The 19,759-nt window shown below is 37.8% G+C and overlaps 1 protein-coding gene across 2 annotated transcripts in view; it reads right to left on the reverse strand.

Moving 5' to 3' along the window:
• Nucleotides 1-2,656: 2,656 nt before the first annotated feature.
• Nucleotides 2,657-19,759, reverse strand: part of LOC306887293 (lysophosphatidylcholine acyltransferase 1-like) — a 37,762-nt gene continuing 20,659 nt past the window's right edge. Inside the window, exons 6-15 of one of the 2 annotated variants that reach the window (XR_013785672.1) lie at nucleotides 19,312-19,370; nucleotides 18,965-18,999; nucleotides 18,755-18,809; nucleotides 16,727-16,809; nucleotides 10,353-10,478; nucleotides 9,037-9,190; nucleotides 8,843-8,941; nucleotides 8,609-8,750; nucleotides 4,550-6,849; nucleotides 2,660-4,466 (exon numbers count right to left, since the gene is read on the reverse strand). Coding sequence is in view for 1 of the 2 variants with exons in the window: in XM_079444920.1 (XP_079301046.1) it covers nucleotides 6,698-6,849; nucleotides 8,609-8,750; nucleotides 8,843-8,941; nucleotides 9,037-9,190; nucleotides 10,353-10,478; nucleotides 16,727-16,809; nucleotides 18,755-18,809; nucleotides 18,965-18,999; nucleotides 19,312-19,370 (905 nt within the window). In the remaining variant the exon portion in view is untranslated. Of the gene's footprint in view, nucleotides 6,850-8,608; nucleotides 8,751-8,842; nucleotides 8,942-9,036; nucleotides 9,191-10,352; nucleotides 10,479-16,726; nucleotides 16,810-18,754; nucleotides 18,810-18,964; nucleotides 19,000-19,311; nucleotides 19,371-19,759 lie in introns of both variants that reach the window. The other variant, XM_079444920.1, reaches the window with a different exon arrangement.

Consider the following 19,759-nt stretch of genomic DNA (forward strand, 5'->3'; position numbering starts at 1 on the left):
TCTATTTACATTTATTTGTGGATCATAATCTATTTCTTTGCAATTATGCTACAATTTTACCCCCATAATTATGTGGTAATTTCACAAGAACCGTGAAGCAGCATGCTAAACCAGGCTGGATGGGAACTGAAAGACTGAACCGTGTTCTCAAGATGAGAGGATTTTTCTTCAGTGGCATGTTGGAAAAAATGTTTTACTAAAAGGTTTATTTTTTTACAGTATATTTTATAGTTATTGTTGTTTGATGAGCATCATAATTGTTTGATATATTATATTTAGCTGAAAAGCTCATCGTGAAAACATGCTACAGTTTTTTATTTTTTTAATTGAACAAACGTTTTTTGTGTAGTTGAAATATTAAACAGCTCTTTTTGTATTTAATACTTTAAGGGTTATATCTGTTCAAAACATCGTAAAATTAATGATAACTAGCCCTGGTCTCCTCAATATACTGTATTTTTTAAGTAGCAGGGTTATTGGTGTTACTAAAACTATTAAAACATTTTCATTAACAAGAAAGATTTAATAATAATAATAATAAAATAAAAACAACAACATTTTATAACAAAATTACTAAAAATGAAAGTAAAAACTGATAAAAAAATAAGTTAACTTAAAATTAATTTAAAAAATCTATAAAGTATACAGTATAAATAATACTAAAATAGCACTCTTCAGTACCTTTACAAAACAGCGTGATACCAGGAAAATAATGTGGTGTTTATCAAATGGCATAGGAGTGTTAATTCATATCCCAGCATGGCCTTTGAACAAATATTATTATCATTAGTGGCTGACAGGGCTAATTCAATAATCAACACCTTTCAGAGATTCGTTTTCAGCACACACCACCTGCTAACATGATCAAACTGATTGAAGGTTTGATGGGGATCTGCAGATTTCACATTTAATGCCAAACCGAGATCTCTTGCTGCTCGGGTCTCAATGATGAAGAAAAACAGTCATGCAAAGAAAAAAAAAGTTGACAATGGCAGAAGAAAGCAGTGAATGTATATGAATGACAGAGCGGTCATGGTCCAGACATCTCTCTCTCTCTCTCTCAGACGATGAGAGATTCCTCAGAGCCACTGTCATGGTAAGACTCACTGCTTTTAAACAATCCTCCATAGAGCCGCTCTCCACTGCACACCTGACTGGAGCCAATTAAAAGAGCAGTTCATTTGATGAAGACACTTCTGTGAGAACAAGGACGCTGTGGGAGAAACGCTGTTGTCAATCAGTGATCTTTCACTATTCATCAGATCCACTCATGCATTTATGAGAGAAGCAGGAAAAACACAGTGATGAGCTTCAGGAGACGCTGATCCATGACCGATTCAATCACATCAGTCCATTAAAGAATCATGACATCCAGCTATACTTTTTTAACTTTCTCAGTTTCATATTTTTCCACATTAATTTCACACGTCTAGTACAAATGTGTGTTGTTTTGTTTCATAATTACAGTGCATACTTTTTTTTAATTTTCTTTATTTACCCCAGAATAATGGAAGTGAAATGTGACAACATTCCCCATAGATGGGGCATATCATAACATCTGGCACATTGTAACAGGGCCTGATAGCTTAAACTATTATTTTATTTCATTTTTAAGAATTAAAATGAAACTAATTTGGAATTTGACAATGAATACATTGCAAGCAGGGCCCCATGCTTGGGGTGGCCCCGATCCCAACACACCGTTATACAGCTCCAAACAGTGTGGGCAAATATATTCAGAAAAACACAGAGATGAACTCTCACAGAACACGAGACAAATAGACCAGAATGCTTTTTCTTGAAATAACCATACCTGAACATTGAACACTGACTCTCACCCGTTTCATCGATCTATGGATCTCTCTCTGACCCTCCAGACACCAAGGGTCCTTCCAGCTCTCAGAATGCACCAAAAACATCTTCATTTGTGTTCTGAAGATGAACGGAGGTCTGACGGGTTTGGAACGACGTGAGGGTGAGTCATTAATGACAGAATTATAATTTTTTGGGTGAACTAACCCTGTGTGTTTTTTTCTTTAATTGCTAACGCGACCTTTTTCCACCACAGACTGAACAAAATGAAGCATTGCTTGGTGATTGGTTGAGCTAAACTGGTATTAGTATTATCTAATTGTGGACTTAAATGTAACAGCTGACAGCTATTCAACCAAATTTATTACATAAAACCTCAAAGTTATCTGACATTATCAAGATGAATTTGTTCTGACACAGAGTTCTTGACATATTTTATTACCATTGTCTAAACTATAGCGAATAAACTGATGATGTGAGAAATGTTATGATGTGAGAAATGTTGAAGGGGTCTGAATAAATTTGAGTTTGACTATACGTATAAAGGAGGTTAAAATCTGGGTAAAAGCAGGGTTTCTTCTGGTTTTATGAGGGTAAATTTAAGACTTCAAGACCTTTTTAAGACTTAATTTGCGGAAGGGCAAATTAAGACTTTTTATGATCTGCAGAAACCCTGAAAAGACAATATGATAGTTAAGAAACACTACTTGAACTTTTATCATTATAGTTTTTATATGATGACGATCTGAAGCTGAAGCTCATGTGATCTCAGCAGGGCTGGTGTTTCAGAGAAAAAGCCCATCCGCTCCTCTAGAGGACGACAGAAAACAAGCAGAGACAGAGAGTCAAGTGTCCCTTTTTATTGAAGAGCCAGAATGAGAAGTCATTTCATTGCAGTCAAAACAGACAAGCCCAGGAATCTTGTAAAAATGACTTTTTTGATACATTACAAAATAAAAGTCAGGGCAAAATAGAAAACTGAGCTAAGATCTACTTCAGCCGGACGAGTGTCAGAAGAGCCATCAGAAAGACACATGACCTGGAGGAGTTCAGCCTTTCTTCTTCAGCTCAGAGTTAGACATGCGTCACAGACACCAGAGAAATAAAGAAAGAAACATTTACAGATACAGAGCAGAGCAGGTCTTCTGTGAGGTATTTTAAATAAACTATGCTGAAAAAAATCAAGTTACACGATCATTAGATCACAAAACTGATGAAAACAATGAAAAACAAAACTCTTTCCATCTTAAATCACCGCTTCTGATTGTGAGAAAGGAGACTAAGGTTTGCTCAGATCACACATTTCTGATTATTACATATGATTTTGTTCAATAATATTCCGAATGAAATGAAGCAAAGTAAACAATTGAGATACTTTGAGATACTAATAGTCTCATTTAAAACACCAATAAAATTATTGTTTAATTGAAAATAGCATTACTTTTTATTGTCTTCACAGAAATAACACTTTACTTCATTATGATAATATGAATTTGGGGTGAATGTTTGTGTTACAATAATAAAATACCCCCCCAAAAAAGTTAGTTTTAGGGTAAAGACAAACATGTTCTTGACAGGTTTCATGAGATTCACTTTACATCACAAAGACAATGATTCCCATCAGATAAGAATGAATTAGTTTAATGTCCAAGAACTGCAACCCCATCAGATCCAGAGCAAACCCACATCCCTTTCTGCACAATACAGTATCATCTGAATGAGTACATATCAAAACAAAGCCACTGTAACACAGAAACCAGTCACTGTAACACGTAACAGTTACAATCACTGTAACACGGTAACTGATCACTGTTACATGAAAACAGTAACCGATTACTGTAAAACAGAAACTGATCACTGTAACACAGAAACCAGTCACTGTAACATGTAACAGTTACAATCACTGTAACACGGTAACTGATCACTGTTACATGAAAACAGTAACCGATTACTGTAAAACAGAAACTGATCACTGTAACACAGAAACCAGTCACTGTAACACGTAACAGTTACAATCACTGTAACACGGTAACTGATCACTGTTACATGAAAACAGTAACCGATTACTGTAAAACAGAAACTGATCACTGTAACACAGAAACCAGTCACTGTAACATGTAACAGTTACAATCACTGTAACACGGTAACTGATCACTGTTACATGAAAACAGTAACCGATTACTGTAAAACAGAAACTGATCACTGTAACACAGAAACCAGTCACTGTAACACGTAACAGTTACAATCACTGTAACACGGTAACTGATCACTGTTACATGAAAACAGTAACCGATTACTGTAAAACAGAAACTGATCACTGTAACACAGAAACCAGTCACTGTAACACGTAACAGTTACAATCACTGTAACAGTAACTGATCACTGTAACATGAAAATAGTAACCAATTACTGTAAAACAGAAACGGATCACTGTAACATAGTAACCAATCACTGTGACATAGTAACTGATCACTGTAACACAGAAACCGGTCACTGTAACAGTAACTGATCACTGTAACATGTAAACAGTAACCAATTACAGTAAAACAGAAACGGATCACTGGAACACAGAAACCGGTCACTGTAACATGTAACATTGTTACAATCACTGTAACAGTAACTGATCACTGTAACATGAAAATAGTAACCGATTACTGTAAAACAGAAACTGATCACTGTAACCGTAACAGTTAACTGTAACACAGAAACCGGTCACTGTAACATAGTAAACGATCACATGAACACCAGAATACCATCACATTTGTCAGAGGATTCATGAAAAGAAAGCTTCAAAATCTAAAGTGCCAGCACGAGTAAATACGCATCAAATTTAGAAAAAGCATGGACTGAGATGAGCTGGAGACCGGAGCCGTCATGAGCACAGAGACTCTGTACATCAGGCTCCAGATCCACCGCTCACCACTTCCTGTTTGACACTATCGCCACTGAAACGTGATGCGCTTCTGACTGCTGATTGTAATGGATTGTCAATACATTCTCTTTTCCTCATTAAAATTACATTGAAATTCTAGGCCAACAATAATCTTTGTGAAATCTGTATCGTTTTGAAAAAAAGAAAAAGAAAATTGTAACCATAATAATTACATACATAGCGCCATCAGCGAGGACAACATCACAGATGTGTAGAAAGACAGAAGCTAATCATACTAAACCAGATCAATCTGAAAATAACACTTTAGATCACAAATCTGTCATGGCAGTGAGAGGAAATTCTTTTATGTATATCAAAATTCACACAATGCCCAGCACTCGGAATATTCAAAATACATATCAGAAATCACTTTTAAAAAGGTGGTGACATCAATACAATATTGCTTTGCCAAACATGTGAGTTGAACTGAGAACTGACAGTGAAGTCCTTTCAAGGGTCTGACAGATTTCACTAGAAAGGTCAAGAGGGAACCCAACATCTCCGCAGAAGCGCATTAAACTGATCAAACCTGCATCTTCACATTAGCTCATCTACCATAAAATAATCTTACAAAATGTATGAATAATAATAGTATCTTTTAGCAAAATAAACCCTGACAACTTTTGAAATCTTTGTGGTAAAATCAAATTTAAGACCAAACTTTAAGAAAATAACTGCATATCGCTTAACTTCGGCCTCATTGTGTGCTTCAAATGAAAAAAATAAAAATAAAAAAGTGATTCAATAAATGTTTTCAATCACATCAGGCAGTTTATTCACTCAGGTGTGTGTTAAAGCAGAATGCATGAAAACAAATCGTCCATTTACCCCAAAACAGCCCCAAAACAGCCCAATCACAGGTGTGACATCAGTCAGACTCTGACTGTCTGTGTGAAGAAACCGAAGCTCAGGTGAAGAAAGGAAGACTTTACTTGACGTAAAATACAGATCAAAATTTACTATAATATCAGAATAAGCCACAAGTATTAGCCGGATTATTGGAGTCAATTTTTCACTTGCATCTGTGCGTGAAAAATAGAAAAATACAGGAATATGCTTATCAAAAAGTAAACGCTCCATTATTGACTATATCTAATGAATAACATTGATCAGATTCCTAACTCTCTAACTACACCAGTGTCATTATTCTGTATTTGGTCCATATTAAATGCAAGATTTAAGTTCATTTCAGTTCCTTAAAGCAGTACCCCCCCCCAAAAAAAAACCAACAACAAAAAACCCCAGCTGATTGCCATGTGATCATGAAATGATTATTGGACATCCAAAATTGATAAATGTGTAACTGACTGTACAAAAGGATGAGAAAAGAAATCCAGCACACACACTCCCAAAACAAACACCATTAGCCGCTTTCCCCTGAGCGAAGGGACGAAATATTAAGAAATCAGGAGATAGAATATAATAAAACTGGCTCATTCTGATTCAGAGCAGCACTCAATCCAGTCGTATGTTGCACCTCAAACCTGATGCTCACGTCCGTCCAGCAGGAGGAGACAGAGTTCAGATATCGGTCACTGGTGCTCAACGATCAGATCAGATACTGAGGTATACTGTTATCAAGCATCGAGCCCATGCAAATACTCACTTATGAATTCATAAAGGCATCTACAGTCATGATAGACAGAGAACAAAAGACGAGTGACTGAATGAGAGCGCAAGAAACCGCTAGCATCCATTACCGATGGAACTTTTCATCCCGTATTACAAAAAACATGCAGTTGGTCAGCATCAGTCACACAAATAAATCCCCCAATGAGAAATTAAATAAGTGCTTGGCTTTCAAGTATTTCTCTGACCAAAAAACAAAAACAAAACACAAATTCCCTTCAATCTGCTTTTGAAATAGTGATGCTGAGGGGAAGAGAAAACCAGCAAGCGTAAAGGAACCAATCAAATGTCACGGACAGCAGGAAGTAAACATTGCAGCGGTGCTCAGTCCAGCTTCTTCTGCTCTCTGGGGCTGAAGTCGGCGCAGAAGCCGTTGGCGGCGTGGGACGGGGAGCTGCTGCGGAAGCCTGCGTTGTCTGAGTAGAGGTACTGCTCGGCGAAGTCTGGATGCTGATCAGCAAACTCCCTAAAGCTCTCTGCCAGCGGGAGACGGCAGAGGAACAAGAGTCAGAGCAGGACAACAACATCTGACAGACAGCGGCTAAATAACTCACACATGAATCAGAGCGACTTGTGGGAGCCAGAGGTGGAAAGTACTGGAGTAACTCGAGTATATTTTGGGATACTCTGCTAATGTCTTTGATACCCAGTACAACTACAATTTTTACTCTCTACTTCACTACATCTTTGAGTGAGTATCTGTACTCTTTACTCCACTACATTTATAATGAGTGTTGCAGTTACACATTACATTTTGCATGGCACCTAGCTTTTCTGCAGCAGTTTCTGCTACAAAAGATGTGATACTGCCTGCTGCAGAGCACTGATAGCACTAGATCTTGTGTGTTTTGCCTTTACTCACCCAAACTTGTCAACACGGCTACTTTACATGAATGCCAGCTCCTCAGCAAGTAGTTGAGAATCACTGGTGTTTCATATAGAAGGACATGACTGCAGCTGCCAATGAGGCTGAAACAGCACATCCAGTGCAAAAAGACTGACTTTTTAAAAAATATATATATTTATTGCAATATTAAGGTGTTCAGTTTCATATTTGTTTTAGAAAATAAACATGATTGCTCTCCTCACAAATAAGCTCTTTCTTGTGTGTGTTACGTTCTCTGTGCCCGTGGTGTTTGGAGTCAGTTTGTATCTATATATATATATATATATATTCACTAGTGCATGTTTGAGCTTATACAAGTAAAATACTTAAGTACTGTGAAAATCAGATACTCAGACTCTTACTCAAGTTGTTTTGGAATTGGATACTTGTAACTTGTAGTGGAGTAATTTTCACTGTAAGGTATCTGTAGTTTTACTCAAGTATGGTTTTCCGGTACTCTTTACACCTCTGGTGGGAACTATGTCAAAGACACAAGAGGCTGCATGTTCACATATGCTTGCATTTTCCATCAAATAATAGCAGAATGATGCATGAAATCCTCATGAACTCAAAAAAAAAAAAAATTTCCTATCAAATTTATGATTGCAATTTTAAAATGCAATTGAAAAAAAATCCAGATTGCTGTGCTTGTTTGTAGGGTTGCACAATTTTGGCTGAAGTGATTATATCTCAAAATTGCCATAAAATAATAATACGAATATATATATATATAAGAAACATGAAACATTACAATAAAATTATATTAATATAAAAAGATTAAATAAACATACAAAATATTACTATTGCAATATTCCACTGTAAAACACAAACAGGGTATTGAGGAAAAGTTACATAATAATAATTTTATATTACATTATTACTGTAAAATTGCAATCCTAACATTTATGGCTAATATTCACCTAACATTAATCTTAGTTTCCTCATTTCCAAACAATAAACCATCAAACGTTTAAACTGCAGGGAGCCCTTAAAGCTTCTTTTCTGTTGATGATAAGATGGTTGGCACAATAGTTTCCTGAGTATGTTAAAGCGTCTCACTAAGAACACTGAATCCTGTGTTACTCACATATGTAAAGGACCCCTTCACTCTGAAACATTCAGTGCATGTATTTATCTAATTCATATAATCACACTAAGCCATATAGTCATGTCAGTTGTGTTTCAATTAATTGTGCAGCCCTAGGTCATTGTGTTAAATATGAACGTTTTATCATCTACACAATCCAAGGCCACGTCAGCTGAAACAGAAACAATGACTCATTCTCAAGAAATCCAGGAGAAGAACAAAGACAGCAGGTCAGCTGTGAGTATGAACACATATCTCTTACCGAAGGTGATTTTGCCCGAGTCCTCTTCATCAATGGCTCTGAACAGACGGCTGACTTTGAGCTCTCCGACGCCCAGCGCCGTCCTCAAGATGCACATCAGCTCTCTCTCGATGATCGCACCGTCCTCCTCTGCCTCAAACATCTGGAGACATCACAGAAACCAGCAGACTCTCACAGCTGAGCACCATCACATTCAATCACTCCAGAAAACCTGGAAAAATCTACTCATCTGACCTGGAAGGCCAGCCTGATGGTGTCCAGTGTTTTTGCAGGCCGACACACCACAGAGAAGGCGATCACAAACTCCCGGACGTCCATCGAGTGGTCTTCATTCTGCTCAGAGAGAGACGAGACGGAAATATCTCATGGCATTGGGCACAAACAGCAGCTTATCTGCTCAGAACCTGTGTGGATGGATGTTAATTTACCTCGTCAAAGAGAGCAAACATGTGTCTGAGCTCGTCTGACACGGGCAGCTCGAGGAACTGGGCGAAATCCTCCAGACTCAGTCTCTGACCCTGCAGTTTACAAGCTCGCTTCCCATAATCCTGCAGGAGCTTCTCTGAGCTCACACGCTTCAGCCTGAGATTCAACACCAGCAATTCAGTACAAACCTCATCCAGCATCAGCACGCATTCACTCACATCAGTGCAGCCATGCAGAAATCACACAAGCCAGTCAGAACATGCAATCTACTGTATAAGCCAGAATGTCATGCAAATGTTCTACGAATGCATCAAAAGCAGGGCTGCACACTCAATCAGATCATGAGATGCACTAGTGTCTGTCAGGATCAAGCAGAAGAATGTACTTATCAGTCATAAAAAAATCAACTTATTAAAACTAAGAAATATTGTGATTTTTCTTTCATGTTTTGATTTTAACAGTAAACCTGTGAAAGTTTATTTTATTACATTTTAAAATATTAAAGTGTTAATGCCTTCATTTAACTCTCACTCTTTTTGATAATAAATTTGCATTAAATCATAAAACCGGAAAAATTAAAACAGACAATGGAATTTCTGGAAAAAAAACAAACAAATCAAAATAAACATTCCATCTCACCCTACTGTAAAATATTTTGAATAAATTATTAAAGTTGTATTAATGCAAGTGACTACACATCATTTCTGATTACTAAAATATTAAACCATTGCAGCAAAATCAAGAACAATTAAAAGGATTAAACAATGTAACAAATAAACCAAATTTGGGGGGGGGGGGGGGGGGGGGGGGGGGGTTAGCATTTCAATTAATTACGCATGCTTTTTAATTACTAAAATTTGACCTAAAATGTAAAATCATTGGAATCCAAAGAAATGGTAACAATTTTTTTTTAAATAAATAGTAATTAAAAAAATAAACTAATTCATAAAAACAAAATAGAACTGATTTTGTAGTGCTCTAAAAATGCCATTTTTATTTTCCTTTAATAAATTGATGCTAAATTGTACGTTTTTAATATTTCAAATTCTAATCATACATTTTTTGGGGGTTTTTTTATAACTAAACTGAAAAAAAAAAAAAAAAAAAAAAGGAATTCAAATGGAAATTATTTTTTTTCAATGGAAAAATACATTAAATTGAAAAAAATAAAAAAAATAAAAATTCCAATAGAAAAATTTTAACTGAAAAATAAGGATTTTGGGAAACAAAAGTAGTGTTTCATAGTGTCATCTTGTGCATGTTAAGTGTCTGCAGGCTGAGTCTCCTCATCAGCATCTGTAATGATAACGAGACTCACCCCAGACTGCGCACAAGTTTAGCGAACTCCAGCAGACACGTGTCGACGGGCAGCCGGATCTGACCCTCCGCCATGGCCAGCTGGCAGTCTTCAAACGAGTAGTCTGTGACGGGGACCTGCAGCGCCCTTCAGACACAACACATGACAATCAGACATGCGCATTCATCAGTGTCCTAACTTACAGCAGAAACAATGTGGTTATGATTATAGCCTTGGTTCTCTGAGGGAGATGAGTGAGACTATGGGAAACGTCTCCTGTGTGGTCATCCATGAAGCCCTATACAATCAAGCCCTTCAGACCCACGCTCTCGGGAAGCCCCGCCCCTTCCTGTATGAACTGCAGCGCTGGCCCAGAATGGCATACTTTATAGCTCTTCTGAGCGTAAGAATAACAGGCCCTCTGCTGAGACGTCTCGCGCATCTCCCTCAGAGAACCAAGGCTATAACTATAACCAAACGTTCTATTTTTCTGAGGTGAGAGACTTTTTATTTCATAAGTTATGAAAATAACGATAGAATAATGACACTGACATTAAACCGGTCAACATCTTATCTGCCCCAATATTGATTCGGCCTGGAACATGTGTCGCTCTGAGGGACAGCAAGTGTTTCTTGCTGCATAACAACACTCTCTTTGCTGTCTGATCTGACTAACACATGTCATTCTTTTATCTGCGGGAGGAAGTGTTCCCCAAAGACACTACTGCTATGACTGAAGCCATGAGGCCCAGCAACTCCAGACACAGCCGAAAAGAGACGGTTTTCCCCAGATGAAGCTGATTCACACTGTTCCCTAAACTCTCTCCCCTCTGTTCAGGCAGGGTTGCCCGGTAAGACACTGAATTTAGGTTTAAACCCAGTAATGTCACTGATTGTGTTGGAGATAAAGGGGTCATCGGATGCCCATTTTCCACAAGTTGATTTGATTCTTTAGGGTCTTAATGAAAAGCCTATAACATACTTTTGTTAAAATTTCTTAATGGTAGTGTAAAAAAACACCCATTTTATCCTGTCAAAATCAGCTCTGTTTTCAGCACGCTGTTCTAGTCCATGCTGCTTTAAATGCTAATGAGCTCTGCTGACCCCGCCCCTCTCATCCGTGGGGTGACGAGCAGTACTGTAAACTTCAGCTGCGAAACTTGCTAACTAGCACATATTAGGAAAGGTGATTTGCAAAGATTCATAAAAAACCCTCCTTCTGTAGATAAAGCTGGATCACGGATGATTTGCGCGAACATAAACACATTTAGGCACATTGGGGATCCGTGCATTCCTTTCAAAAATGAAAGTAATATTAATCCTCTGCGTCTTCAGTGGCTCAGATGTCAGGAGCAAATGACGACCGCTATGTTCATTATTACATCCAACAACTAAACACCTCAATTGCTTCACTGAGTCGACACAATGGCGGACAGCTCTCAGCTCGCTCAGGGCAGGTCAATCAACTCTCGTGGGAGCGGTCTGTGCAGAACTACGTCATTCTGACTGGAATCTCAGAACAGCCTGATTTGAGAAAGGTTATTTTAAAATAGGGATAAAAAAAAAAAAAAAAAAAAACACTGGGTGGATTTCTGTCATTATAGTATGGATGTGTACACACACTTCCAACACACATTTATGTTCAAAACAACATGTAAAGTGAATTTTGCATCAGATGACCCCTTTAATGAGCTCTTTTCTGGTTTACTGCAAACCCCAGAGCATTGAAATGCATTAACAATGCCCTTGTATGCAGCTCTGCTATCTCCTTTGATCTGGTAAAAATGAACCAGTCATCGAGATACGTTAATATCCTTATGCCCTGCTGCCTCAGAGGCGTTGTGAAATGTGGGGTGCTAGAGACAGGCCGAATGCTGAACGCTGCAAACCTTAGTAATTGTCTGTGCTGGGGATGGATCTGGATATGGAAGTTTCAGATCTATTGAGGTGAACCAAGCACCTTCTTGTATAGAATGGAGCAGGGGCTTGTGTCTCAGCATTCTGAATTCGTATTTCCTCAGGTATTTGAGGTCTCTTCGAGGTCCAGAATAGACCTTTCTTTGGGATCAGAAAGCACTGGCTGAAGAATCCCTTGTTCGATTCTTATGCTGGCACCTTCTTAATTGCTTCTTTGAGGAGGAGAGAATTTATCCCTTCCCTCAAAATGTTTCTCAGGAATCTTATCTTATTCCTGAGAACCCCAGAGGTTTTCTGACAATTGCAGTCTGTACCCATTTTAGATTGTGTTCAGTAACCACTGAGAGTCTGTGCATTTCACCCAGTATATACCTTATATCAAAATCCTCTGAACTTTTAATTTGTGACCGGTGATTTGTTTTGTTCTCTCTCCACGTTTGTCACTAATCACGCAACGCCGACCTCCTATATCATCTGCCGGAAGGGCTTCTGTTTATGACAGTTAGATGAAGTGAGAGAGATTTGATTATTACATTTGAAATATGGATATTTTTCTTACAAAAACGCATGGATTCCCAACAGGAGGCCTTAATTCACCCCCGGAGCCGTGTGAAGCATGTTTTTTTCTTAATTTTTACTATTTGACGTGTTTTGGACTGTTGAACAGAAACACCCACTGACTGCAATGATAGAGCTTAGAAGAGCCAGGACCATTTTAATATAACTCCGATTGGATTCGTCTGAAAGAAGAAAGTCATATACATCTAGGGTGCCTTGAGGGTGAGTGTGTGTCTTTTAAAGCAATAGCAGGCCAAAAGATAATAATCAGCTGCTGTGATGTCTATTAATCCAAGAACAAAAAAAAGAGGAAATCAATAACTTTTATAGCTTTAAGGGGTTCACCTATATTTAATTTAGAATTTAGTGTTTGGTAAGTATTAATTTTCTGTATATTTCTGCTGAAGGGCACAGGTAAATATGTAATTTATTATAATGGGTTCATGTGATTGTTTTAAGTTCACTTAAATTAGAAGTTAAGTCTAATAAATGTTAAAAGTGATAGCTCTAAATTATACTGTAAAGCAGTGACTGTATAATGGCTACAGTACAGTCAAGGGTTAAATATTCAGGGGAAAAAACTATTTTATAGAGACATCAGTAGTATTGATATCAGTGATGCTGGCCTTCAATCATAAAAAAGATGCCATTAAATAAATATTACAAATATACTGTCTTTATGTTGTATATGTAAGATTGAATGTGAAATGGTTGCAATATAAAAGTATATCACAACACATTTCATGGTTAGACTATAGTTAGTGTAGTAAAACCATGGTTAATTTGTGGTTACCATGGTTTAACTAGTAACCATGGTTTTTGGTTTGAATTTTTGTAAGGGTTGTGTTATCTGGCCGAGCTCCCTCTAAACGTATTATATAATGATGTTTTATAACAGTTGTCTGCTAAATTACTACTGTAACTTTAGTTGATTACAACGATGTCCTTTATCACGCAGTATTTTGAGTGATGATAGTAATTCTGTTTAGTTTACAGTAGGCCATTATTCATCATCTGGCTGCTACTGCTAAGAGTTGCTAGCTGTTTAACTCTTAACTAAGTAAACAAACACAAAACTACAGCCTATTTACAGATGAAACTGACCTGCACTTAAAGTAATGAACAGGTCAGTAGTTTTGCCTCTCTGATCCACTCCATTCCTTTATTTCAGATGGCGCCTGTGTGCTCGGCGTGCCGTATGTTGCTGTCGTGTGTAATTGTTTGGTTGTTTGTTCTGTCCCTGAACTGCTGCATGCTCCTAATTACGAACGTCAAACACTCTTGGATATTCACAACTCTGTTGTGGACACTTTCACGAACTCTTACTCTCTGGATGCGGACTGCCTCTTTGAAAACACACGAGTCGTTCCGAACGGTCATCCCGGATTGCATCCGCCGATGTCCCTTCAACATCACGCGGAGAAAGCGAAGGAGCAAGCGAGGCAACCGCGGAGGATACATTTTAAACTGTTTTACCCTTCATTTCTAAGGTTTGGGAGAAAATTGTGCTGGATCAACTTCAATATTTTCTGACAAGTAATTGTATTTATGAGATTTTTCAATCTGGTTTTAAGTCTGTCCACAGCACTGAGTCTGCCCTGTTGAGAGTGCTAACCGATATTTATATCACCACTGACTCTGGAGACTCTGTGGGTCTCATTCCTTTAGATTTATCAGCTGCTTTTGATACCGTAGACCACTCACACTATTATCCAGACTAGAGTCCTGGGTGGGTTCTAAACTGGTTTCAGGCATACCTGTCGGACAGAAAGTTTCCTCTTCCCCTGCACCTCTATCCTGTGGCCTTCTGCAAGGTTCTCTCTTATCTCCTTCTCTATTTTCTCTCTACATGCTACCTCTGGGCTCTATTCTACGTAAACATGGTATGTCATTTCATTTCTACGCAGACGATACTCAAATCTATCTACCAATCAAAAGCGACAATTCCGCAGTGATTACCTCTCTTCTGCAACGTTTAGAGGAGGTTAAATAATGGCTCGCCCAAAATTTCCTCTTCCTAAATGAAGGAATTGTTTTTGGTTCTAATGAGAGTTCTCAGTATATAAGCCCTGATTTGGACTGTTTATCTGTTTTTAGATCACCACAGGTGCATAACCTAGGTGTTCTTGTCGACCAGCATTTCAAATTCGATAAACATATCTCTTCCGTTATCAGTTCTAGTTTCGATCAACTTCGTCTACTGTCTAAAATCAGAGACTTTCTCACTCCAAAAACTCTAGAAATGGCTGTTTGTCACATCTCGGCTAGATTACTGCAATTCTTTATATTGCGGAATATCTAAATCGCAAATTGCACATCTTCAGCTAGTCCAAAACGCTGCGGCCAGACTTCTTCTGAAGCGACGCAAACATGAACACATCACTCCTGTTCTCAGATCTCTTCACTGGCTGCCGGTTCATCAGAGAATACACTTCAAAATTATACTCTTTGTGTATAAATCTTTACATAGCCTAGCTCCTGTCTACCTCTCTGAACTCCTTCATTTATACACTCCATCTAGAAGCCGAAGATCTTGCGACCAGGCTTTGTTGGTAGTTCCACACGTAAGATTTAAGCGTAGAGGGGAGCGTGTGTTTGCGGTGACAGGGCCATGACTTTGGAATACACTGCCTTTAGAGATTAGAATGGCCCCTTCCCTGTCTGTATATTATATATATATAATGTGTGTGTGTGTAAAATTCACATTAAAAGTCACATTTTCTTGGTTAGATAAACATTACATCAAAAAGAGAAAACAAATATAATTCTATTTTGTATTTGATTAACGTTATTTTTATTTTATATTTTAAATACTAATTATACATTACATAGTGTTTTTATGCATTTTTACATTTATTCCAAAATAATAACTAAAAGGCAGTAATAATTTAAACAATATTTTTAAAGCACTTTACAATGAGATTTCATTAGTTAATATTATTAAACTACTGTATTTGACGTGAACTACGTCTGAGAGTAACACACTTTCAGTTCTCTGTATGTGTGTGCTGTACATGTGGAAGAATTGACAATAAAGCAGACTTGACTAAGAATGAACAAAACTTCTACAGCATTTATTAATCTTAGTTAGATGCCAAGTGAAAATAGCTATATTTTCTTAGTGATATGCTAACAAGGCGGGATATTGGCACTTAGTGTATAAACACTGGTTTATTTGTGAACTGATGTTCAGCTGTTCTTTTTAATAGTCAACTTATTTCTGGGTCATCGTCATAAAGGCACAAAGATACATATTTCATTTCATCAAGCTGAATGCTCACTAAAAACTGACAGTCATCATGTTTTCTGGCCATTTCAAGTTTTATTTTGACCTGACAAAGCAGTGATATTTAAGAGGGTGAGTTGTTTACTTACTTTATAATTAGTCAATAATGCCATCATTATCTTCAAGTTCATTAAGCTGAGAGCTCGCACAAAAACAAGAGGCGGGATTTAATCGCACGAACCAATCGCATCCAATTATAGTGCGATGGAGGCATTGCCTCCTCTCGTGTGAATTTTACCCATTGATTCTCAATGACCCCCCAGTAAACCCACGGCACGCTAGGGGTCTCTGTTGTAAGTCAATGGACTGAAGGGAGGCAAGCCTCAGCAGTAACTTTAGCTGCAGGTGTCGCTGTTGGAGAGTGTTACTTTATAAAAACAAGTGACTTTTATACATAAATATTTAGTCATATTTGTGTTGTTTTATTTTTGTAATATATTTTCTCAACCAGTTTTTTTGAGGAGACACCGCCTCCCTTGCCTCCTCGGAGGAAACACCCCTGATACGGACAGTAATTAAACAGGCAACAACAGGTAATCAAACACAAATATTTAAACATCTTTACAAAGTTATGTACATATTTTTTTGTAAATACAGTTAGAGATTGAGGCCATGAGTAGCGCCGAGATCTTACTTTGCCATCAAGCGGCGCACGTTGTGAGCGAAGAGCGCTGGGTTCTTCTTCTCCTCCTCTGAGGGCGAGTAAATGGGCAGATACTGAGAAAGAGAAAAGCACATTGAAGACTCGTCGGTGTGAATCAGCTCAAGTGATGTGCAGCCACACAAACCACAGCATTCAGCAAAGTCTGTCCATGCTGGACTGCAGCTCACGCTAAAGCAGGTCAAATCAATGCTATTGACATGCAGCACCTCGTCCCACTTTACCACCACCGCTTCATGACTTCTAATGACAAGAACGAGTCTGGAGAATCTGCAGGAATCACTCCAGAACACAGACACAGACACACTAATATCAGCAATCTAATCAAAACCTGTGTTCTTCTGCCAGGTCGAGCATCACTAATATTCTGCTCATGTGTAGAGTTAGAGCTCTGTTCACATTACTAACCCTGATAAACTTCAGCTTGTGTGAACGACCTCATGTGTCTTGAGGAGAGCTGACAGACCATGACACCTAAATAACCCTTCCTTCCTCAACAACAACAAAAATTATGTTTTAATAATTATAATCATTTTAATTAAATCATAATCATTAAAAAGCAAGTCTAATCAATTGATTTGATAAAACTTTCTCTATATTTGAAATAATAGGGCCCTATGAAATGTTTTTTTTTTTCTGAAATTCAGTGTTTTGTATCTGAAATTTCCTGGACTTACCAAGTAATAAAAATAGATTAGTTATAAAAAAAAAAAACTACTGAACAAAATGAAGGCATAAACTATTTCATGAATTTCTTAAAATGTAATCAAATTCAAATTTAACGATCCCTTATGTGTTTTGACAAACAAAGTGCTGCTCAACAGAGCTTTACTGTTAAAATTGAAACATGCCAGAATATTGTGATATTCCTTAAAATACAACATTATTATTATTGTTAATTATTACACTGAGACGTACATTCTAATGTGCAATAGCAATATATTTCTGGCGTTTCTGTCTGATCTTTTATTTCGGCGTGTTTTAGTGCAGATCGTTGAGTTTCTGTGTGTATCTGCTGATAGTTTTTCTCAAAGTACATGCTGAAATGCTGCTGAAGTGACTCTCAGATGAAGGTCATGTGTTAATATAGTGAGACGCAGACAAGCGTCATGTTTCAGTGTGTGTAGTAGAGCAAACACAGCTCCACGTTCACACAGCGGTGCTTTAATATTCACACACATTCATCCAGATCACCGCCTGACCTTTGAATCATTCATCTAAAATTAGGCAAATTCTGTGACACTTCACTTTACACAGTACACTCCATTTTCATGCCTGAATTCTGATTCAGAAATCATAGGTCTCTGTCCATAGTTACGTGCTAAAAATAGTGTTGGGAATCAAAAATCAATTCCAGAATCAGATACTGAAGGTCAGGAATCGGATACTTGTTGTAAAATTTAAATTTCAACTCTACCTATCAATTCCTGTGTGTGCATCTTTTACTTTTAGGTGGAAAAAAGGGGCTGTTAAAAATGTATTTGTCTATGAATCGTTCATTCAAGAGATTCATTCAAAAACACTGATTCATCCAGTAATGAAACAAGTAAACCACGAGTGGGTCATTGAATCATTCTATTAATATTCCATGAGATTTTGTTTAGTTGTCTAAGATTTTTTTTCTTCCAAATTGTGAGAGAACTACAACCTCCAAAATCCAGACTTGTGCAGCTCTATTTTGCACACAAATAGCTCTTAATCGAGTCCAGTTTTTATGTAGCTGGCTGATTTTTGTTCATGGTATTCAGCAGTAACTAAATGTTTAGCAAAAAGAGACAGAATAAACATGTTTGAGATCCAAATGTTTGACTTCATTTTTTTTAACCACATTGGAATCCAAACTGGGAAATTGATAAAATTCAAACGATACCCAACTCTAGCTAAAAGCCACTGCAAACACCTCACAGACGAGCTCTGCACAGACACTCTCTCATACGCTCTTCAGAAGATCTTCTACGGTTCAGATGACAACACAAAACATGTCAGAGAAGAGAGACTCACCTCGATCTCGAACTCATTGTGAAGCTGACACAGAGTCAACCACAGGATCTTAAACCTGCAAAAGAGCAGAGTTACACTGACGTGTGCTGTTTTCCAAATGAAGGTTCCTTCCTTTAATATATTCTGCTTTGGCAGTGAAGCTCCACCTGCACTCCTTATGTCCATCTAGCACTACAGCTATGAAAAGCTGTGGAGAAATTAGGCACTTACGCTCCGGGCCCCTGCCACGTCCATGTGATAGTGTCCTGTAACGAGAAGCACATCATCAATCCATCAGCATTCAGCACACAAACACAGCTCAGAACAACACACCTGCTGACAGCACGCTCCACAGCATCAAACACAACACAGTCAGATATCAGTCTACTGAACATCAGTACAGCTTTCATTACTCGACTAATTATTACTTGAAGATCATTAGTTATGGATGTGCACATCCTTTTAAAGAAACATACATTACTTTGTCCTGCAAGGTTCATAAGCCCAATCTGATTTTATTAGATCAAGAACAATCTTTCAGTTTGGTGTGTAATACTGTGTAAAATCAGATGTCTCACCAGTTTGTTTGGGTAGCGGATCACGACAGGCTGAACAGGAACCGCAGGAATGAATGCTCCTGAATCACACACACAAACATCAACACATTAGGATGAACGGCTGTCAGCTGCTTCTGAAATATAGGGTTGCCCATTAGGCAGCAAGAGCACACACACACACACACACACACACACAAACTCACACTCTTACACACTGGCTGTGCTGACAGATGATAGTATCATGTTGCTGATGCCTTTGACGAAAGCAAGACTATTATTATTATCATCATTATTATCCATCAAAAATCATATTTAAAACATTAGGCTTGTTTTAGCCTTACACTGGTGTTGGTTCACTTTCTGGCAATGAAACCAAGTAAGTAAATAATTAAACTAATCACGATAATATTGTGTATCAGGGGTCTCACAGGCTGAAGATAGGACAATATTATATTTGAGCATATCGCCC

Source organism: Barbus barbus (assembly GCF_936440315.1).
Source record: "Barbus barbus genome assembly, chromosome: 21".
Classification (NCBI taxonomy): domain Eukaryota; kingdom Metazoa; phylum Chordata; class Actinopteri; order Cypriniformes; family Cyprinidae; genus Barbus; species Barbus barbus.